The sequence below is a fragment of the Haemaphysalis longicornis genome, unplaced genomic scaffold (assembly GCF_048455015.1).
Source record: "Haemaphysalis longicornis isolate Haplotype H1 unplaced genomic scaffold, Haemaphysalis longicornis Haplotype H1 scaffold_20, whole genome shotgun sequence".
In the NCBI taxonomy this organism is placed as follows: domain Eukaryota; kingdom Metazoa; phylum Arthropoda; class Arachnida; order Ixodida; family Ixodidae; genus Haemaphysalis; species Haemaphysalis longicornis.
In genome coordinates, this window is record NW_027526296.1 from 7,674,271 (window position 1) to 7,697,810 (window position 23,540).

General features: G+C 50.1%; 1 protein-coding gene and 1 long non-coding RNA gene across 2 annotated transcripts in view; both read right to left on the bottom strand.

The window, feature by feature from the left end:
- LOC144172278 (uncharacterized) overlaps positions 1-23,540 on the bottom strand; it is an 84,342-nt gene that overhangs the window by 34,161 nt on the left and 26,641 nt on the right. The window lies entirely within an intron of this gene.
- LOC144172277 (uncharacterized) lies at positions 5,617-7,688 on the bottom strand. Its single transcript, XM_077701026.1, has 3 exons — positions 7,587-7,688; positions 6,854-7,154; positions 5,617-6,224 (listed from the first exon to the last, which is right to left on the bottom strand). The coding sequence occupies exons 1-3, from the start codon at positions 7,643-7,645 to the stop codon at positions 5,769-5,771; spliced, it is 816 nt and encodes a 271-aa protein (XP_077557152.1). The 5' UTR covers positions 7,646-7,688; the 3' UTR covers positions 5,617-5,768.

Genomic DNA, 23,540 nt, shown 5'->3' on the forward strand with positions numbered 1-23,540 from the left:
AGACAGAGAAGCTTGTTTCAATTACTGCAATCATAAAATGACTAGGGGCTCCTTTCGTCACTGAGAAGGGTGAGAGATGACGTTGTGACATCCCCGAGAAATTAGGTATAGGTAAACCAGTAAAGCCATGTAAGTCACACTTACCGGAGCCGTAGGGGCGGCTAGCTGGAGAATCGCTCCTCCAGGAAAGATTACCGTCCACCCACCCGTAACATAACCCTTATCATTCCATAAATCACTGGTAGTGCCGGACGTGTAACCAACGTTCTGACGGGCAGAGAACAGAGCAGATGTCTAATGCGTCCCTGACAACCTATTCGCATCGATGACGTACCCAGCTCCTCTTGTGGCATTCTACTGCCAGAGCCGACTTAACGCCATTCTGTATTTCACGTGAGGGGAATGGGACGACCACACACTATACGCGCGTGCCCCTGAGAGTACACTTTCTTGTTATTACCACCTCCATCACTGCCGGTGAATGCGCCTCAGAGAATTGGGTGATAACGATTGGCCTAACTTCGCCCCCTTGCTGGAATATTCGCCGTTATGAACCGGGAAGCGCGAGGACGTTAGAGGTCATGTGGAGAGCTAGGTCTGCAGAATCCTCAGTAGGCCTCTACCCTCCCCTTAGTAATTTTTAGGTAACAGAGGTTCATCACTTCCCTAGGCGTGCATGGATCGACTGGTTCAGCCGGCACATTCCCCGCATAGGTTAGAGGGGTTTGCCGCACCCCCGGCCTGTTGATGAAGCCACCGCAATCACATGTTCCGACTTATCACTTTACCGTTGACGCGCACCACACTCACTTCTATTTGAACCACTTTGGGGCAGTTACTCGGCAACATTTACACCCTGGCCTCTTCCGACTAAGGATTGCCGCCGCACGTTCCGGCCCCAACAATGGAGTCAATTCGCACTTTCCCTGCTTTTGCGAGGGACAGTTACCACCACCAATCGCACATTTTCGAGCACCACCCCCCGTTCTATGTGGTGATTTCCCGTACAAATCGAGTCAACTTTCCCAAAGTTGCAGACTCGCACAAGGGCCGAGCGCCGGGCCGGCGTATCGCGTTTACCGATTTCACTGTACGTGCCTGGAGCCAAGGCACACGCACGAATTCACATATTGACTTCCACCGCCATGGCGAAAGTTCAACTGGGTTACCGCGTCCGGCAGGACACGCCCGCCAGATTTTTCCAACCGCAGAATTTCGAGGCCGATATTCAAAAATCAGGGACCCCTTTGAAGGGTAGAGGCAGCTTTACTTGCGTTAATCCCTTGAAAAATCCAATAGGGGCCTGGCAGGACGGGGATTAGACCACGGCACCTTCCGCATAGGAGGCGAGGGCTGTGTCGCTGCCTTATTCGAGCCTCTCTAGGTCCTCAGTAACCGTACGTTTCACAAAGACCTCCAGAGCACCTGCACACAACCTGAATACGAGTTAAACCATCATGGAAGGTCCTCAGGTCCGTTTCAATAACCCCAACCCCGTGGTTCATACGTATAGCTAAGGCATCGAGCTGGCCCCACAAAAATGTAAGCCTTAACCAGGCCCCTGTTCCAACTATCACCAATGCTTTTCCGTCCACCTACCCACCAGGGTTAAGCCAAACTAGGTTTGCAAGCTGATGCCCAAAGTCATAGGATGACGGCCGTGAGGCAGCGAACTCATCTTAGCGGTACCGCACATGCTGTTTCACTCAGTTCCCTCATTTTACTCCTCAGTGCATACACTGTAAATGGAAACTAGCCGGAAATGGAGTTTTTAACAAGTAATTTGCCCCCTAAAATTAGACCACGGCACCTTCCGCATAGGAGGCGAGGGCTGTGTCGCTGCCTTATTCGAGCCTCTCTAGGTCCTCAGTAACCGTACGTTTCACAAAGACCTCCAGAGCACCTGCACACAACCTGAATACCAGTTAAACCACCATGGAAGGTCCTCAGGTCCGTTTCAATAACCCCAACCCCGTGGTTCATACGTATAGCTAAGGCATCGAGCTGGCCCCACAAAAATGTAAGCCTTATCCAGGCCCCTGTTCCAACTATCACCAATGCTTTTCCGTCCACCTACCCACCAGGGTTAAGCCAAACTAGGTTTGCAAGCTGATGCCCAAAGTCATAGGATGACGGCCGTGAGGCAGCGAACTCATCTTAGCGGTACCGCACATGCTGTTTCACTCAGTTCCCTCATTTTACTCCTCAGTGCATACACTGTAAATGGAAACTAGCCGGAAATGGAGTTTTTAACAAGTAATTTGCCCCCTAAAGTGCCTAAATAAAAAAATGTACTCCCTAGGCATGGCGTAAGAAAGTGGACGAACGTCAAATGTACCACCGTATCCCATCCGAGTACTAAAAAAGAGGATTTAGAACTTCTTAACACCACTTATGATATGTAGTTCCGTCCCTCATATACTACCACGTCCACAATAAACTCCCCATATGGGGAATAATCTGAAGCGGGTGTTCGCCATGTTAGTCTTGTGTTCTTTCCGCGTATCAGGACTTCAACCGTGGCTTAATGATAAATATAACGAGTACGCAGGGCGAGACGGTTGCATGCAGCTACAAAACCGAAGCCTTACGTATAACCGTATAGATACTCCAGCCAGCACAATCACAAGCAGACAGCGCCGCCGTGTCAATGGTTTCGGTCTGTTTATATTGGTGATTGCTGTTGTCAAACTTCGCTGCTAACAGAAAGACAGTGCTCGCCGTTTGCAACAATTGCAGTGTTCATCTGCCCCGCTTGCTTTCTCAAATACAGACGATTTGAATTCTCGTGCCAGCGCGCCAACGCACCCGACTGCAGCGACTCAACTTGCCCTGGAGGCACGACTTGCTTCCCGGATGTAAACAACCTCCGTGTTATTGGTGCTATCAACGCAGAGCGGCCGATCACTGGGTGCGGTCGGAGGTTCTAGCGTCGCCTTGGGCCATCGCTTTTTCTGATTTGAGAAGGACGAACAATTCCAATGGTGGAAACTTTTTAAATGCATAGCATTTTAGTAACTCACAATGTCACGCGGCGTTGGCGTGCCTTGTCGTAGTCCGCATGCGCGCCTTGTCGTAGTCCGCATGCGCGTCTTGTCGTAGTCCGCATGCGCATCTTGTCGTAGTCCGCAGGCGCGCCTTGCCGTAGTCCGCAGCCAGGAAGAAATAACAGTTTCCGGCGCCCGGTTTCGAACCCATGACGCCGCGGGCGGAGCGCAAGGTGCCCGGCGCACTACCGACCGAGCCACGAAACCGACACAGATTTCGATGCACCGAAAGCGCCTTATATCCTTCACTCATTTCTCGTTTGTTTCGAAAGCGCCACAAGTTGTCCCGCGCCTCCAAAAGATGGCGACACGAGTCCCGCGATCGAGAGATACGACTTGCCGGTGCACCCCCTCGGAAAAGCTGTGCATTTGATCGTGCCCCTCGCGAGGGGGATGTCTTTTTATGTGCCCCTTTCACACGAGGAACGGCCGCTAACATCATTTATTTGGATACGGCGACAACTGTGGACAGCTCGCTGGTAAGTCGTCTGTCATCAGTCGCTGTGTTTGTCAAACATTTCGAATATGGTTAACTGTGACGTCCCCATGCCGCACACAGCCCGCACACGCACAGGCAAAGAAAAAAGCGCCCACTGTCGTTTTATTTTACTTGTATGTGGGTTTTAGGGTATGCATTGCAATTCTTTTGTAGGCCGGTTTGTAACAGGGCATTCGAGATAGAATTGTTTTGTCGCGCGCGGCGTTGTTTCAAAGCAACGTGAGGGGTACTTTGTGCGGGCGAAAATCAGCGCAGTGAGACTGGGGCTGGACGTAAGGTAGAGAGGTCGGTGAAGAGTGTGCTCATCATATGTTTAAGAAAGCGTCATGCAAGACCAGGAAAGGAACGCAACCCTCCTGCGTTTCTCCGCACTTCTAGACAGAGCCGACACGGGTATGGAAAAGATGTTATGAGCCTATAGAACGAATAAATGCATATAGTGTGGTCCACGAAAGCGACGTAGTTTGAACCCTAAATGTTTTTATTTACTTTCCGATGATAATGAGGGGTAGGACTACAATCGGGGCATGTAAGTCGCCAGGTGAGGCCACGTAATCTGAAACGAAAATTCACGCCCTACTGGAAGTGAACGGAGTTTCCCTTAGCATGACACAAGCCTGCCGGGCATAAAAACGAAAATCATTTTTGGAAGAGCAATGCACACGCTCTTTTGTTGTTAATAACATTGTCATAATCAAAAGTAAGATCATCTACAAAAATTACTTTATTCCTCTGACATTCGATTTTAACAGGGAGCCTGCAGCTACAAAAAACTGTGCTCGGGTTTTGCGTGACAGATACTCCTACAATCACGTCAAAATTTCATTTTTTTTATCTCATTTATTTTATTTAAACAAACCATGTCTCGGGAGGACAGGCAAAAGGCAGATTAACTCTGCCTGACGGCGGCCATCAGCCCCGTACATGTAACATTGCAACATTGCACAGCAACGTTAGAAAAAAAAACATGACTGGCTATACAAAGGTTATGTAGAAAAAACAAGATTATACATTTTTTTGAAATAATATAGTAGCAATTACAATAGGCGCACAACACAAATAACTACAAACTACACAGCCTAACGATACACAATCCCACACCTAATTTCAATAAAACACAGGAAAAGCCAAAATTGTACATTCATCAAAAGTAATATAGCAGCAAGCACAACAGGCCCCCAACAAAATTATAACAAACTACACAGAGTAGCGCTATATAAACTACACGGAGTAGTGCTACAGAATTCCTGACATTAGGTATTGTTTAATTTTTTCTTTAGCGCGAGCTCAGACGTGGTTTGTTGCAGTAATTCTACAACAGCTGGGTACTTATTTAGATAGGTTGGAATTTGGTGGTATAATTTTTGCATGCGATAGTTCGTTCGGATCACTGGCGTCCTAACACAACTCGGCCGAAGATCGTAATGCACATTCACTGGTATATATTGTTCTAAAAATATTAGGTTCTTTCATATTTCCCCTACGACTGTAAAGACTACGCTTAAGGTCAAACAACTGATGTATTGTAAGAATACCGTGCTGCAAAAATAATGGGGCAGAGTGGTGCGTACTAGGTTCATTCTGAATGCAGCGAATAGCTCTTTTTTGTAGTACTAGAAGTGTGTTTATATTAGTTGCCGCAGTGCTTCCCCATACTAAAAGACGGTAATGAAGAAGAGTCTGCACTAGCGCGTAGTACATTTGGTGCATGAGCCAGATCGGGACCAGACATTTAGTTTTATAAAGCAAACCAACAGACCGTGAGAGAACAGCGTGTACCTTACTAATATGAAGAGTCCAACTGAGGGTTTTGTGAACGATTGATTGATTGTCAGGTTTAACGCGCCGACGCAACGCAGGCGATGAGGCGCGCCGTAGTGGAGGGCTCCGGATTAATTTTGACCACCTGGGGATCTTTATCGTGCGCCGAAATCTCGTACACACGGGCGTTTTTGCTTTTCGCCTTCATCAGAAAAGCGGCCGCCGCGGCCGGGAATCGAACCCGCGACCTCGTGCTCAGCAGCGCAACGCCTTAGCCACTGAGCCACCGCGGCGGGTGTTTTGTGAACGAGCTGACGGCATGGGTCGAACAACGTTTTATTGCCGATAACGAAGGGTTTATGTAGGCTGGGCGAGTGACGTCACGCTCACGCAGGAGCGACAGCTTGCGCTCGTTATCGCGGCAGTGTCAACTCGGTTACATCTTCCTTTCCTTGGTGAAATCAAGATCGCTCCGGCAGGGGGTACCGACGAGGCTCGCGACGTTCCCGAGAGCTTCTCCGTGGTAGTGGCGGCTCTGGAACGGGACCGGAGTCTGGCAAGCCTGAGGAAGGTGTTGGGGTAGTGTCGGGACACGGTAGTTCTGGAACCTCCCGGAGATGTTCCCGCGTGCGTCGCATTTCTCGGCCGTCTTCTGTTTTCACTAGCACAGAGCGGGGAGCTCTTGCTGATCCCAGCACAACGACCGGGGACCACGTTGATGTGTGCGTGTCGTACACCGAGGCCCTCTGACCGGGTGAGAGGGTGCGCAGGTCCCTAGCTCCTCGATTGTAGTAGACCCTGTGTTTGTGGCGAATATCCTGGAGACGGGTGTGCACCTCCCGGCTTGGCAACGGTGACGGCTTCAGGTGGCAGGAGGGAACTGGTAGCAGCGTTCTCGTTTGTTGACCCATCAGCCTCTGCACAGGTGACTTCAAAATAGCATCACGAGGAGTATTGCGCAACTCAAGCAGAACTAAATAGAAGTCGGGGCTATTATAGGAACACTTCTTTAGTAGCGTTTTCGCTTCTTGAACTGCCCTTTCAGCCATGCCATTTGCACGAGGATGATAAGGGCTTAACGTCACGTGGGTGATTCATAGTTCATGCAGAAATTCACGAAACTCGTGGCTACTAAATGGGGGCCCGTTGTCACTACAGAGCTTCACTGGTAAGCCATGGACACAGAAAACTTTCGCGCAACACTCCTTCAAGTGCCGGGCTGTTGTGTATTGAAACTCCTGTATTTCAAAATAAAAGGAGTAGAAGTCTACAATTATGGCAAACTCTTTACCACCGTGATGGAATAAGTCCATGCCAACTATCTCCCATGGCAGAGTGGGGACATCATGAGGCAGTAGAGGCATCTTCGTGTTTGGCTTTTGGTGAGCCTGGCAAACTTTGCATGACGCTGCAACCTGGTCAATGTCGCTGGACATTGATGGCTAAAACATGACACTCTTTCCCGAATTTTCATCTTTTCCGCCCCTGAGTGGGCCAAATGAAGAAGACGAAGGATTTCTGCTCTCTTAGCGCTTGCTACGGTTACCTTGTTGCTGCGAAAGACGAGGCCATCTTGTGCATGCATCTCTTCTCGATACGCCCAATATGGTCTGGCGCTTGCTGGCACGTCCTCTTTGTTTTCCGGCCAGGCAGTCTCGGCGTAGGATCGGACGGTCGACAGAGCAGGATCGTTGGCGGTTGCTGCACGGAGCTCCTCAAGGCGACGCTCGGAAGCTGGAACGAGGGCAATGACGGTAACATTGAAACGCTCGGTTTCTTCCGCCAATAAGGCCTTGCTTGGAAAACGAGAGAGCGCATCAGCCAAAAACAAAGAAAATTCCCCCGCACTTCCCCGAGGGGGAGAGTGTGTAATTGCAAATCCACGGTTGTTAATTTGTGGATTAAAGAGTCGAGGAGTAGAAAGAGTATGTGCAGTATACGAGGCGCGCCAACGCTAGCAGTCACTGCGAGGAGAGAGGAGGAGGAGAGCAGCGCCCGCAGTTTACTGCGAGGAGAGAGGGGAGAGGAGGAGCGCACCGCCACGAGGCCGCCGCGGCTGCCCGCGCGCCGGCCCGCGCTCACCGCCAGAGCGCCGTCGATGCGCGCGCCATCACGTGGCGCGCTCCGTTACTGCACGCGCGCGCCGTTGCTATGCACACGCTCCCCTCCGCTCCGCGCCGTTGCTAGGGGCGAGGAGGCGCGCGATAACACCTGTGCTGCGGACGGACGGTGGTCGACGGAATTCAGGGTCGCTTATAAAGTGCATTCGCACTTAAAACAGCTCTTTTCCTGGCTTGTACAGTCGATTGATGGCGTATCGCTGCAATGTCAGTCGCATTCGTTGCAGTCGAAGTGGACACTGGTGAAGTGGCTTACTGAAAATTGGCACCAATGGACGACGGTCGGTTTCCACTGTAACCTCACGCTGGCCGAAAATATAATCGAAATTTTTCACAGCCATGCACAATTGCCAGAGCTTCCTTTTCAATCTGCGCGTACCGCGTCTGCGCATCGCTGAGCGATCTAGACGAGAAAGCGATAGGGCGGCCGTCTTGTATCAGAACGGCGCCAACGCCCATGTGGCTGGCGTCAACAGAGAGGGTGACTGGCTTTTTCGGATCAAAGTAAGCAAGCACTGGCGCTGTTACTAAGGCCTGGCGCAGCTCATTGAAGCTGCTTTGCTCTTTTTCAGTCCAGACCCAAGCAATGTCTTTGCGCAGCAGAGTTCTAAGTGGGGCGTTGAGCACAGACATTCGCGGAATGAAGCGCTGCACGTAATTCATTGTTCCGAGAAAGACTTTCAATTCCTTACTGTTACTCGGCGCTGGCATGCCCAAAATGGCTTGGACGCGATCGGAATCAAGGCTCAGTCCCTGCGCGGTGAAAACGTGTCCCAAGTACCGAACTTGCTGCTGCAAAAAGGCACATTTCTGCGAGTTCAGACGGAGGTTGTGCTCACGGCAGCGTGCAAGCACACCGGTCAAGTTGTTGTCATGCTCTTTCTTCGTTGTGCCCAAGAATAATATGTCGTTCATTACAACAGCTACTCCGGACAGGCCCTCCAAGAGGCGGTGCATGGCTGCTTGAAATATTTCCGGGGCAGAAGCAATTCCAAAAGGCATGCGGAGAAAGCGATGGCGCCCGTAAGGCGTGCTCATTGTGCACAATTTAGAGCTGCTGTCAGAAAGTTTTATTTGCCAGAAGCCGGATGCTGCATCCAAGGTAGAAAAATATTTGGCTCCAGATAGTCGTTGCGCGACCTCTTCTAAAACAGGCATAGGGTAGTTTTCACGCAGCATAACCTGTTAAGCTCTGTTGGGTCGAGACAAATTCGTACTTTATCACCTTTAACTACGGCGACCATATAGCTGGACCATTCAGTTGGTTCGGTTACCTTGGTCATGACGTTTTGCTCCTCCATGCGTTGAAGTTCGGCCTTTACTTTTTCTTCAATGGCGACCGGAACCCTTCTGGCTGGCACAACGACACCGGCGGCTTGAGCTTCATGTCGTACTCAAAATTTTTAAAGCAAAGCTTTTTACCTCTACCCCCAAGGGTTCTTTCGCGACCGTTGGTGTCACCAGAAAACTCCAGCGAACAAATAAAAGAATTTACTGGCACCGCTGGGAATCGAACCTGGAACTAATAGACTAACAAAGCGAGAGCCGGTTGTCTTCCCTATTTAGCTACGAGCCCACGCGGAGACGGGGACGACAGATGATGTACTCACCAAGCACATCTGCGGGTTTACCACCGGCGTTCTCGCTGAATGCCACGTGAAAGCGTCACGCGACCACTCACACCCGTCTAGCGGCCCTGTGCGCACCTTGCTCATGTGCATGGCATCTCGCTTCTAGTACGCCAATGTGCTAAAGCCTGTGGCCTCCAGTGTTCACGTAAAAAATCACAGCTCCTTGTCGTCGGCCCTCACGACAAATCAAGGAATACATTCAAATACTCCTTGATAGCCAGGCCATCACTCCAAGCCCCAGCATCAAGATCCTGGGCCTACATCTCGAGGCTAACACAGAGAGTGACGTCTCCTTGCAGCGCCTCAAAAACAGCAATAATCAAAACAGACACATGATCACGCGAGTTGCCATGAAGCGAGGCCTAAAGGAATCCGGTACCTTTCTATTAATTGAAGCTTTTGTTTTCTCGAGAGTCACTTACGTCAACCCCCTGTCTTCTTCTTAGAGGCTTTTACAATGATTAGAATTGCGGTCGAGCTGGCCATTGGTCTTCTCATGAGTGCGTCCACACAGAGGCTGCTTAGCACGGGGCTCTACAACACGGTAGAAGAGCTGATAGAAGACCATCTTTCTAACCAGAAGGTCCGACTCAGAACTACGGTGGGTAACCGCATCCTTCACCAGATTCGCTGGGCAGCCCAGAATGTCAGTCTGCTCGACATACTCCGACACCCTTGGCGACTAAAACTAAAGATCACTTTGCTTCGAAATATGAACCCCTGACATCACAAGGGTCACCTAAACGCACGGGATCAAGCGCTAAACACCATCCTCGGTGGGGATCATGCAGTTATTCACACAGACGCCTCCAAACATCGAGGGCCGCAACACGCCATCATTGTGGCTACCTCCAGAACCAACCTCCTTGCGTGTACCTCGCTTAGGACCCAAGAAATGACGGCAGCAGAATAGGCAGCCATTACCTTCGCTCTCACTCAACCAGGGGTTTGGATGGTACTCACTGATTCCCAGCAATCCTACTGGAATTACCAGTTGGGTTGGGTGTGCTGACATGCACTGTGCGTGCTAAAAAACCACTCCCCAAACGGTTCCATTTAGCTCATCTGGACACGCCCTCACGCTTCAATGGAGGGCAGCAAATACGCCCACCCAACAAGCCTGCGCTTTTACCTCCCGTGCTATGGAGCTGCACGAGGACAGTCACCCGCTTGTCACGTTCAGGGAGATAACCCAGCATTATCGCCTCTGAGACACATCGTACCTTCGCCTTACCCTGGCCTTTCCAGAGAACCACAAACTCGCCTACGGCTTATACAGTCCGGGCTCCTTCCCACAGCCTACGCGTATTCACTTAATGCATCCGAATCGCTACGACGCTGAATGTAAGTTTTGCTCAGAAGTAGGAACACTCCGCCCCGTAATCGGGGTGTGCGACTTTAGACCTGAGCACCCTCCTCTCTTTCCGTCAACTGCCCAACAAGAGCAATGGGAGATGCTGCTGTTCAGGCCCTCTCTACCTACCCAGCTTCAGCGGGTGGACAGAACACAGGCCGCGCGGACTGCATATGAGCCCAACAGAAGAAGGATTTACTCCCCAGTGCTACACTTTGGGCCGTTCAGAAATCTGAACAGAAGTATTTCTTCCTCCTTCTCCTCCTCTGCCGCAAATCTCGTCACCTCCGTCCGCGGCGCCGAGGCGGAGAAGTCAGATCGTCTAACACCGGGTTGGAGCTTACTTTAATTTTATAAAAAACGTTTCCACTGTTGTGCTACACCAATACAACTCAACCAAACACCGTTCATGCATTGATTTAACCTTACCAAGAATATCTCTTTGAAGTAATAAATCGTGTGGTTCAGTGCATTTCACATCTCTCTGGTTTGGCTATTTTAGAGCGATGTGATTGAATTCAAGTGACGTCGCATGGGTAATCGTTATGGGTGCCGTTTACAGCTTTGCTTTCTAACCACATTCACGGGGTGGATTGGGGCTAATTTTTTTAGCAGTCCCAATTCTGTGAAAACATCGGCGAAGGGCTGCGCCGCTGGGTACAGTTGTTGCGTCTCGACGCTATCGATGCGATAAATTAATTAAGCCAAGGCTTTCTGCCGCTGCTCCGCTGAGTGTCACCGGCACGTTTTGCTCAATGACGAAGAAGGTTTCATCATGCTGTTTATCGTTCACGGATAGCGACAACTTCACTTTAAACTGCGCAGTCGTTTTGTGCCCGAAAAAACTCGTTAACGTAGCTCGGCAGGCTTGATGCGTCTTTCTCGGAAGCGACAACACATCTTGCTCTTAAATCACACAACTGTTTGCCCCTGTATCAAGTTTGCAGACCATCGGACGCCCTTCAACGCAAACTGTCGCGGTCCACTGGTCGCTAGCGAGTGCGCTCACGGTTAAAGCGTCCAGAAAATATTGTTCCGAATATGATGTGGTGAAACCTCATGGCTGCCGCCTGAGAGACCATGGGGCTATGTGCCTATCGCTGACAGGAAACTAAGAGGAATACGAGGATTTGTCTCTCGCTCGTATTGCAGCCATCTTGCCGGACTGGTGACTATTTCTACTGGGACTGATTTTGTGTAAATACCTGCGAATACACCAGTGTTCCTTGCGCCTTCCTCGTAACATCTTATGGTGTAGGTTGCGGTCTGATCCCTATCAGTCAAATTCACCCGACACGGAGCTGCGTAGCGGTCGCCACATCGGTCTACAGACCATGTCATCGACTCAAGCGCCGGTGTGCACGGCACCGGTCGTCATCGTGTCCCATCCAAGAGAACCCGGTACGTTCAATGGAACAGATGGCCTCGACGTTGAAGACTGGCTCCGCCGGTATGAGCGAGTTAGTTCTCACAACCGCTGGGACGACACTTTGATGCTGGCGAACGTCTCCCATTCTTTGAGGGGCGCAGCAGAGACTTGGTTCGACACCAATGAGGCCACGGTAACAAGCTGGGACGCCTTCAAGCAGAAGCTCCGCGCCCTTTTCGGCCAGCCGGAAGCTACCCGCCTTGCTGCCAAAAACAAGTTGGCCTCCCGTGCGCAAACGTCTACTCAATCGTATGTGGCGTACATTCAGGACGTTCTCGCACTGTGTCAAAAGGTCGACAACCAGATGTCTGAAGACGACAAAGTAGCGAATGTGTTGAAGGGCATCGCCGACGACGCTTTCCATCTGCTTGTCTGCAAGGACTGCACGAGTGTCGGCGCAGTAATTAAAGAGTGCCGTCGCTTCGAGCAGGCAAAAAGTCGCCGCATCGCACCGCAGTACGCCCGCCTCCCCAACACTGCCGCGACTTCGTCGTGTGAGGACCTTACCCCACGCCCTGCTTCGGCAGCTGAGGTTAGTCCTACCCGAACTGCAAGTATAACTCAGGTCGTACGTCGGGAGCTGGAGGCAATGGCCCCGGCACTTACCAACCAAGCGCCTGATAGCGGCATGCATATGCTGCCCCTCATTGAGGCCGTCGTGCGCCAAGAAATTGCGACCATGGGCATTCCTACCACCTGCGCCGCGAATTGCCGCAATGCCCGCCCCAACTCCGTCTTCTCCGAACCGCGGGCTGATTTTGGCTTTCCTCGCTCTCGGACAAGAAACCTCGCTGAATGGCGCACAGCAGATGATAGGCCCATTTGCTTTAACTGCCGTCGGGTCGGTCATGTGGCCCGTTACTGCCGGCCCCGCTGGTTTTCGTCGCGCCCTGTTGATTCTTCTACCGTCGACGCCAGACCTCGCCGCTTCATGAATCCCGATTCGTCGCCGTATGCCGAAACTTCCGTCCACGCTCCCCGATTCAGCCGTTCTTCATCTCCGCAGCGCCGCCAGTCCCGCTCGCCGCAGCCTCGCCGCTTCCAGTCACCGGTTCCGGGCGGACGCACCTCCTCGGAAAACTGAGAAATGCAGCTCCCGGAGGTGACGCTGCATTTTCGACCCCTGACCGAAACCCTCTTCTTACGATACCGGCTCAACATAGCTTACTAGAAGTACAGGTAGACGGTGTGCCCGTCAAGGCCCTCATTGACACTGGTGCGCAAATTTCTATTATGAGTGCTGCCCTTCGTCGTCGTCTTCGTAAAGTACTCCCCTGCCCCTTCTTGTGCTGTGCGTGTCGCTGACGGAGGTACGCCTTTGGTTGCTGGAGTATGTGCTGCCCGTGTCAACATCGCTGACCAACAAACTGTTGTTCTTTTCACAGTGTTGGACCAATGCCCATATGACCTTATACTCGGTCTTGATTTCCTTTTCGCCCACTCTGCCCTAATTGACTGTTCCGAAGGCCTACTCCATCTTGAGCTACCGTTTTCCGACGCCGCGATTGACGAAATTCAGCAGAAGGCACGGTTCGTATCCGCAGACCACACCCGGTTATTACCGTATACTGCCGCTTATGTCCCATTGACGCTGAGCCCTCCTGTTGCACACGGCGTATACGAGGTTTCGCCCATTGTTGAGGTGCTCCTCACGCGGAATGTGGCGCTGCCTCACACCCTGGTCACTATAACTGACAACCACGTTGAACTACCGTTCCTCAACTTCGGCCCCTCTGCGCAGCTCCTACCGGAGGGCATGTCTCTCGCAACGATTTCCCTTCTCGAAGACTACCACGTTGCCGCCCTGACCGTCGATGATAACCTTGATCATTCCAACGATGAATCACGAACTCCAAAACCCGACCACCATTACGCTGCCATGATTTCCACCGACCTACCACCCGCACACGCCGATGTGCTCCTCAATCTCCTATACTCTTACCGAGAGATTTTTGACCTTGACAACCGTCCACTCGGCAAGGCAACCGCTGTGAAGCATCGCATCAACACCGGCGATGCCAGCCCTATTCACCGAAGGCCTTACCGCGTATCCCACACTGAGCGTAAAATCATCCAGAAGGAAGTGGACACCATGCTCAGCAGAGATATAGTAGAGCCTTCTTCGAGTCCTTGGGCTTCCCCCGTCGTCTTAGGAAAGAAGAAAGATGGCAGCTGGCGTTTTTGTGTGGATTACCGCCACTTAAACAAGATTACCAAGAAAGACGTGTACCCTCTGCCTCGTATAGATGATGCCCTTGATTGCCTCCATGGTGCCAAATACTTCTCCTCCATCGACCTCCGATCTGGATACTGGCAGATTGCGATTGACGACCTTGACCGAGAGAAGACAGCCTTTGCAACACCAGATGGCCTTTATCAATTCAAAGTCATGCCGTTCGGCCTCTGCAATGCGCCCGCCACATTCGAACGCATGATGGACTCTCTATTACATGGCTTAAAGTGGTCCACATGCCTCTGTTACCTAGATGATGTCGTCGTATTTTCCCCCAATTTCGACACTCACCTTCACCGACTTGCCGACGTATTTGACGTGTTCCGACGGGCGGGTCTTCAGTTAAACTCGAAGAAATGTCGCTTTGCGCACCGCGAAATAACCATTCTTGGCCACCTTGTTGACGCCAATGGAGTCAGACCTGATCCTGAGAAAATTCGCTCCGTCCAGCACTTTCCTAAGCCGCAGTCAACCAAAGATGTGCGCAGCTTTGTCGGCCTGTGCTCATACTTTCGCCGCTTTATAGCGGACTTCGCCACTATCGCCCGTCCCCTCACCGAGCTTCTCCGAAAAAACGCGACTTTTTCTTGGGGCCGCGATCAAGCGGAAGCATTCTCAACCTTGGTTTCTCTGCTTACAGCATTCCCTATATTAAGGCACTTCGACCCATCCGCAGAAATGGAGGTCCGGACAGACGCCAGTGGCCACGGCATAGATGCCGTTCTAGCACAAAAACAACATGGTCGCGAGCGCGTTATTGCATATGCGAGTCGTCTCCTGTCCACATCCGAGCAAAATTACTCGATCACAGAGCGCGAGTGTCTCGCCTTGGTATGGGCAGTTGCCAAATTTCGCGCCTACCTCTACGGCCGACCTTTCTCTGTTGTAACGGACCACCATGCACTATGCTGGCTTTCCTCGTTGAAGGATCCGACAGGACGTCTGGGCCGCTGGGCTTTAAGCCTTCAAGAATACACCTTCTCCGTCGCGTACAAGTCTGGCCGTCTACACCAAGATGCCGACTGTCTCTCCCGCCTCCCCGTCGACCCACCTGATACGTGCACATTTGATTCCGACGCGTGTGTCATGGCCTTATCTGATTTCCTGCACATAGGGCAGGAGCAACGCCGCGACCCTTCATTGCAACGCATAATTGAACAGATTGAGTCTGCAAATGCCGACCCGTCGCTTCACGCCTTCTTACTCCAGGATGGCGTGCTGTACCGCCGGAACTTTCGCTCTGATGGTCTAGCCTTGCTCCTTGCTGTTCCCGAGCACATGCAGTTGTCGGTACTACTACAGCAGTTCCATGACGTTCCCACAGCTGGTCACCTTGGTTTAACTCGCACCTATGACCGCACACGCTGGCGCTTCTACTGGCCTGGCCTGTACAAGTCAGTGCGCCGCTACGTCCAAGCATGTGACTCCTGTCAACGGCGCAAGACCCCGCCTGTGCCGCCAGCCGGGCTGCTACAACCGATAGACGTCCCCAATGAACCGTTCCATCGGGTTGGCGTAGGCTTACTAGGTCCCTTTCCTGAATCTACCTCGGGCAACAAATGGGTTGCGGTTGCAACAGACTACACCACGCGTTTTGCCATTACCCGTGCCCTTCCGACAAGCTGTGCGACTGACGTTGCAGATTTTCTACTCCGTGACGTCATTCTCCAGCATGGCGCCCCTCGACAGCTTCTTACCGACCGAGGTCGGTACTTTCTGTCCCGAGTTGTCAGCGACATTCTTCGTTCCTGTCCTACCGCCCACAAGATTTCGACCGCCTACCATCCTCAAACAAATGGTCTTACGGAACGTCTTAACCGAACACTCACGGACATGCTTTCGATGTACGTGTCAGCTGACCATCGAGACTGGGACAATGCGTTACCGTATGTAACATTTGCCTACAACTCTTCCCGGCATGACACGACTGGATTTTCACCCTTTTATCTTCTTTACGGACGTGAGCCGACATTACCGATGGACACATTGCTTCCTTCCTGCCCGGTTACTACGGAATACGCAAACGAAGCAATCACACGGGCACATCTCGCACGCGAAGTGGCTCGTGCAAAACTCTCAGCGTCTCAAACGTCACAAAATATTCGGTATGATCGCAGCCACAGGAGTGTTAGCTATTCCCCTGGAACACTCGTTTTGTTGTGGTCACCGAGTCGTCGTTTGGGCCTGTCTCAGAAACTTCTGTGGTGCTACAACGGTCCGTACCGTGTTTTGCGCCAGGTAACAGATGTGACCTACGAGATTTCGCCAGTACTGCTAACGGGTTCACCAAGTGGCCGTCCATCAGATATCGTCCATGTGACACGACTCAAGCCCTACCACGCTCCCACACCTCTACCTGCTACCTAGCACCGGGACGGTGCTTTTCGTCCCGGGGGTTGTGTTCCGAAGATGATGTGGTGAAACCTCATGGCTGCCGCCTGAGAGACCATGGGGCTATGTGCCTATCGCTGACAGGGAACGAAGAGGAATACGAGGATTTGTTTCTCGCTCGTATTGCAGCCATCTTGCCGGACTGGTGACTATTTCTACTGGGACTGATTTTGTGTAAATACCTGCGAATACACCAGTGTTCCTTGCGCCTTCCTCGTAACAATATATCTGACCTTTCGTCAACATGCAGCTTTTTTATTTCCTTGCGCCTTGAATCTTCCCTGCGCAAGAAGGATGATTGCGCGCACGCTTGGGCGAAATGATCCAATCCTCCGCATTTCTTGCATGCTTTTCCTATCGCTGGACAGCGACCGCTACGATGAATTTTGTAGCCGCATTTGCTACATGGCTTTGAAACTCTGTCCAACGCATTTACGGCTGCAGTTTCAGCGCCTTCAATGGTGCCACGTATCTGCCGAAACTGCTCCTCGCCTTGCTCTTGGATGCGACACATTTCGACTACTCTTTGGTAAGATGGGTTTTCCGAAATTAACTTCTTTTGCAGGCTCTTGTCCCTAATGCCGATTATGATGCGGCTACGAAGCATGCGCTCTTCTAAGTCTCCAAAGTCGCAGTGTTTGGCTAGCGTTCGCAATTCGACAAGCCAGTCATTGAAACTTTCGTCCTCTTTTTGGTCTCGGGAGCCGAAGCAAAACTCATGGTAAGTGAAGTTCTTCGCGGGCTTGTAGAAGTCTTCAAATTTTTGAATTATGAGGTTTACATCACTTGTGTCCTCTCCTGGCTCAAACTTGAACGAAGCGTACGCTTTTCTAGCCTCTTCTCCAATGGTCACTAAAAGTGTCGCCGCCTGCACTTCTTTCGGTTGCTTTTTCAGCTGAGTGGCCGTGGAAAACAGTTGAAACTCACTTTTCCAGGTCTTCCACCCAAGCCAAGCGTATCGCGATGTGTCGAGGGGCATCGGAGGCGGCAGGAGCGTTGTCGGCAATGCAGGCGGTGTCGGCAACGCAAGCGGTGTCGTCATGCTGGCTGTTTTCTGCTGGCACCATGTGACCGAGCTGACGGCATGGGTCGAACAACATTTTATTGCCGATAACGAAGGGTTTATGTAGGCTGGGCGAGTGAGGTCACGGTCACGCTCACGCAGGAGCGACACCTTGCGCTCGTTATCGCGGCAGTGACAACTCGGTTACAGTTTTCATAAAAAAGAATTCATAGAAATTTAAATGCGGGCACCCTTTCGATAGAAGTGTTCCGGAATTATAAAAAAAGGTCATAATCATCGACCTTGTTTCTGGGTTTAAAAATACCAAATTTTGTTTTTATGACGTTTAATTCGTTTATTTCGAGTCAACCACTATGATAGTTTAATGAGGCAGTTATTAACAGATGTTTCTTAGTTACGCAAAGACAGACCACAAAAAACACACTAGTATCATCGGCATAGAGCTAATAACAGGAGTGGAAGGAATATGTACAATGTCAATAATGTTTAAAATAACAGCAGTGGGTCAAAGGCACCTTGAGGGACTCCACAGGAAATACATTTGTCGACGATCGGTAGCCATTGAGGCTGGTAAACTGTAAGCGTTCGGATAAGTAACTACGGAGCAAACTAAAGGCGACACGTCGGATCCCATAGAAGGGAAGCTTATCAAACAATATGTCATCCTTAATGGAGTCAAATGCCTTTCTGAAGTCTAGAAAAAGTCCGCTGGTATATTCTTTATTTTCAAAATTATTCAGTATACTTTCTTTAATATTTAACAATGCCATTTTGGAATAACGGTGTTTACGAAAGCCAAATTGTTGATTCCGAATCGCGCCAGTCGAATCGAGAAATTGGGTTAACCTTTTCTTTATTAGGTATTCCAGTAACTTCGAGAAACTTGGAAGGCAGGTGTGTGTGGCCTGCAGCGTTGCTAAGTTTGCAAGAATAGCGTTTCAATTTCAACTGTCTTTTTTGATGCCATGCAATCATAAGTAATTTGGTGTCATGAACGAGGTTTACGTTAGCTAACAAGACTAGTAACGGTTGCTGCTTCAAATTACCTTATGAAACAATCATGCTTTTCAGCACAAGGACAAAATAATAAGGTGTCCGGTTACGGATGACTGTATCTCAGTCGCCCATTATACCACTACTGTCAAAAAAGAAAGTGTTTTCTGACCAAGTTGAGTACTTTATGTATAACAAGCTGTCATATGATGATGATTGGGTTTCTATAAAGCAAGGCCGACTAACGGAAAAAAGCGCCAAGGGAATGCTGTTTGATGAGAACAAAGTGTTAATATATATAAAACATTGAGCTGAAAATATACATCAGATGACATAAAAGACAATGTAGCACACTGGTGTAAAGGGCCACGGAGTCAATATACATGGTAAGTAATGAGGTATAAAATCTGGACATCACATAGAAACTTAAAACTACACTGCGGGAGAATTATGGCGTCGTCTCCTAAGAGGCACGAGGGGGGTAGCGGAATGTATTGTGAGTATAGTTGTGAGAAGTTTCTGTGTCGTGTTGCTTCTAGTGCCTTTCATTGTATGAGCATGTTGATCACGGGTAGGGTCTCTCCGCACCTGTGTACAGAGGGAGCTGTGTTATGACAGATGAACATACTTGATGACGCAAGCTGTACCAAATTAGCTTTGGATGTATCACAATGTGGGAAAGGGATGCAGGTATCTACAAGAATATCTGAAACTGTGTTTGCCTGTTCGGCATGAATTCATTATTTCCTGACCCGATTTTCTACTGCAAATCCTTATACATGATACAGAGATAAGTGACTTCATAGATCAGGCAGGGAAGGCTGTGGTGTACAAGGCAAACTGCAGTTGGAAAGCAAGTTGGCCCTTACAGCAGAAGTGAGCATTGCCATGCCCAATTAGCTGAACTTTTTCTAGGAAAGTGAGCCACCATGGTGGGGCAGAGGCAGTATAAGGGTTTGCGTCTTTAACTGTGTGCCTACTCGAATAGATGCAAACTGGCATCCTAAAGCAAGAAAGAGCAGTTAACAAAATCATGTAATACCGAAGTATTTTTGAGTCAAAAACAGAAAAACGTGTACGTGTTCTGAAAGGAGCCCTTGCAACTACGAAAATTATAATGCACGTTTTTCTCAAACAAGCCTGGCAGAACCTGGCAGGCCGAAACAAATACGAATCACGGTGTAATTTCAGAGCATACTTGCAGAGCTGCACTTTATTGCATAGAAACATGGAACGAAATTATGGAAAGAGTTCTTGCAGGCACCTTCAAGAGCTGTGCATTTGCGTTCCTTTTTTTTGCCTTGCCTAATTGAAAAATTTTGAAGGGGGTCTGGGAATTTAGTCACTTTAACCACATGGTGCAGTCAGGGCCTGACTTATGAATGACGTAGGAAAATGTAGCTGGTGCGTGTGGTAGGCCGTATACAGCACTTGAGTATGTGCGTTTATTGTTTTCCCACAACGATGAGTACATGCAGCTTGCTGAAGGTTGGTAGAATAATTGAGGTGTGGGGAGAGATAAAAACAAGGGCCGGGATGCTGAAAGTGTGAATGAGTGTTTGTACATTGTACACAGACATGCATATGCCTCGTGTGTGTGTGCACACACACGTGTCAGGTGTGTACATGCGCGCACGTACAGTCATGGACAATTGAAATGTGAACCTCGGAGCGCATGGCCGAAAATACCGGTGCCGTCACCTGGCAGCGGCCGTGGAAAACTCACGGACATGCGCAGTTGAGAAGAAGGGAGCGAGGCTGCGTGTCGCACTCCGATATATTGCCCTCTGCTCGCTCGCATGCTTGCTTTGTCGCCGCGCCGCAAGAGCGCTGAAAGCTGAGCTGTTAGCAAGGCGGCGCAAGATAGTAGGCAACTGCGGTTACTCAGCGCTCGGCGCCAACGATCGGCCACTCCCCGCCTTTGCCAGCGTCACATAGCTGCGCGTGCGTGGCGAAGTGACTGGAACAAACGACGACCATTGGGACTGGCCCAAAGCCAGGTGTAGTGCAGTCAGGAGTTGATCCTGAGGTGTCGCATGCATGCCGCAATACCAAAAGAAAATAAATTAGCCCATTGGCAACGACGTCGTAACTCGGTTTGTTTCGGCCAGGTTTATTTAGGTTTATTTCGAACACCAGGGAAAGGGTGACGTGTCAACAAATCTGTATAAAATGCGAAGAGGCCGTCAGCAATGCCCTCAAGACTGACTGCGCATGATCCACCTCTTCCAAGAAGGTATTAGGCAGCGTGATACAGCGAAAACCACAGAACGACCAGTATGCACAGTGAATCGCATCCTGCAAGCGTTCCGCGATGAGGGCCGGATCGAGAATCTTCCGCGAGGACGCAGACCACGGGCTACCACAAGTAAGCAGGACACGTTAATCGTGGCTGCCGCGGCAGTAAAGCCATCCCTGACGTCTAAAGAAATCAAGTGTGAGCTCGAGCTTTCGGCAAACACGAAAACTGTTCGACGTCGCTTAGGTGATGTGCGGCTACGAAATCGTGTCTCTGCTACAAAGCCCAAGCAATCCGAAGCGAACAAACGTGCGAGACTGCGTTTCGCAGAAGACCACAGGTCATGAACGACGGAAGACTGGAGCTGTGTTCACTTCACGTACGAATCCACATTTTCAAGCCCTTGGGACCAGCGCCAACGCATGTGGAGGGCCGTGATGACCAGGTATGAGTGATGCAAATGTTTTTTTTTTTTGAAACCAAATTGTAATAGAATACACAGCGATATCGCGAATATAAATAAAAGATAGACCAGGCAAACGAGCCAACGACAAGATTTCGGTTTGCTTGCACGTTCATTTAGGTGGAGGTCAGTTCTCTCTCACCGGGTGTTTTGTAGTGCAGTTATTTCTCTTATTTTGTTCGGCTAGGCCTCGCCAGCAGTCGTAACTATTGCGCTCCCAAGCTTGGGCGCCACGTTTCCTTTGTGACTCACAATTGGAAAAACGACGGCGGAGCATATGCAGTCATTTAGCTGCCTACCGTACTGCCTTTCCGGGAGCGAAATTATGGGTCGGGTGTATCTGTCGACAGTGACCAAGAAATAAAAAAAATGTCCTTGAGATTTCAGCACTAACCTATTGCGATTTCTTTCTTCCTCAGATTCGAGTCGTGCAACCTGCAGCGGATTTCAAGTAACAGCAGTTGCGCCGTTATCGAGTGGGGTGCGATTTCAAGCCATGGCCTCGGTTCGTTAATTCATATCCAGTGCCGTTTCAACGCGGCAGCCTACGAGGACATCGTCGACAACGTGGTGATACCCTACGCCCCCGATCGTTCATTCACGGATGGACTATATTATTTGCAGCACGACCGAAGCGCGATACACATGGCTCGATCAGTAAAACGCCTACTGGGCGAGTGAGGGGTAATGGTGGTCGGGTGGCCACCGCAGGGAGCGGACATGAATATAATTAAAAACACAGTGTGGGAGCAATGAAGAAGTCCCTTAGCAGCCGACAGCTAAGTGCGGCTCGCGTGACGCGTTGTGGCAAGCTGTCGAAGAGGCGTGGCAGCGGCTCCCGGCTATCGACTTACCGGCACGCCTTTTCGAGAGCATTCATCGACGTATGGCGGCTGTTGTGTCTGCCAAGGGGACTTCCCCAAGTATAGAAGTGTCTCAAAGAGGCTCCCGCCACTGCTTTTGTTGTCCAAGGGCTGCTGCCTATCCCGGCGGCTGTTTTCCATGACACTTCCATTTTACCATTTTTTTTAATAATGCCACGGCGAGTTAGCAGTTTTCGGGTTGTCGCTCACCATCATCTCATTTTATTTTGTTGTTGTTGGCACAAAGAACTTGCTTCGATCTATATGCCTCGGCACAGTGCGGCTGCTATCTTGCCGAAATACACTGAGTTACGACATCGTTGCCAATGGGCTAATTCATTTTCTTTTGGTCTTGTAGCATGCATGCGACGCCTCAGGATCAGCTCCTGACTGCACTAAACATGGCTTTGGCCAGTCTCAATGGTCGTTGTTTGTTCGAGTCACTGCGTCACGGACGTGCAGCTATGTGACACTGGCAAAGGCGGGGAACGGCCAATCGTGGGCGACGAGCGCTCAGTAACCGCAGTTGCCTACTATCTTGCGCCGCCTCAGCTCATATTTCAGTGCTCTTGCGGCGTGGCGACAAAGCAAGCATGCGAGCGAGCAGAGGACAGGCTATCGGAGTGGGACACGCAGCCTCGCTCCCTTCATCTCAACTGCGCATGTCTGTGAGTTTTCCATGGCCGCTGTCAGGTTACGGCACAGGTATCGTCGGCCATGCACTTCGCGGTTCGCATTTGAGTTGTCCATGATTGTACATACATACATATATAATGGAAATACTCCTATCTTTTTGTTGTCATGCTGACATGTTCATAATCAGTTTTGTTGGAAGAATTGATTTATTATTATGTTTAAAACGCCGACCCACACAGGCAGTGAGGCAGGCCATAGTGGAGGGTTCCGTATTAATTTTGAACACCCTGGGAAACTTATTGTGCGCGGAATTCTCACACACGGGCTTTCTCGCTTTTCGCCTTCAGAAAAGTGGTTTTTCTTAAAAGAATTAGGCAATACGTTTTTCAGGAGTTGAACAAATTGTACATTTGGAGTACCTTGCGCTAGTATATATGATGGGAATGTCCATAGTGCCTTGTATTGTTACGTTCTCCTAAAAAAATGTTCTTTAGGGAACAATTTTAATTTTCTTCTAAGGACAAATATACAGGTAGGTATTTTGAGTGCCCTCTGGAAGTATATTGGCACCTTTTATTTCAAGCCCTTCAGGAAATCTAACATAGAATGAGCATCTTTTATAAATTCTGAGCACTAGTAAAGTTTAGATAGAAGCACTCGTTGGCACTCATTTGAATTAGGCATTCTTATGCATTGTGATTAAAAATTGGCACACCTCAGCATCGCTTTATGGGTAAGCAGTAGCATCAGAATTAAGAGTTAGCATTCTAAAGGGGTCTAGAGTTTATTTTGTTGACATTGTGCGACTACTTGTGCAGAATGAAGTCTGGAGTTCCTAAACCGTTCTTCGACCATAG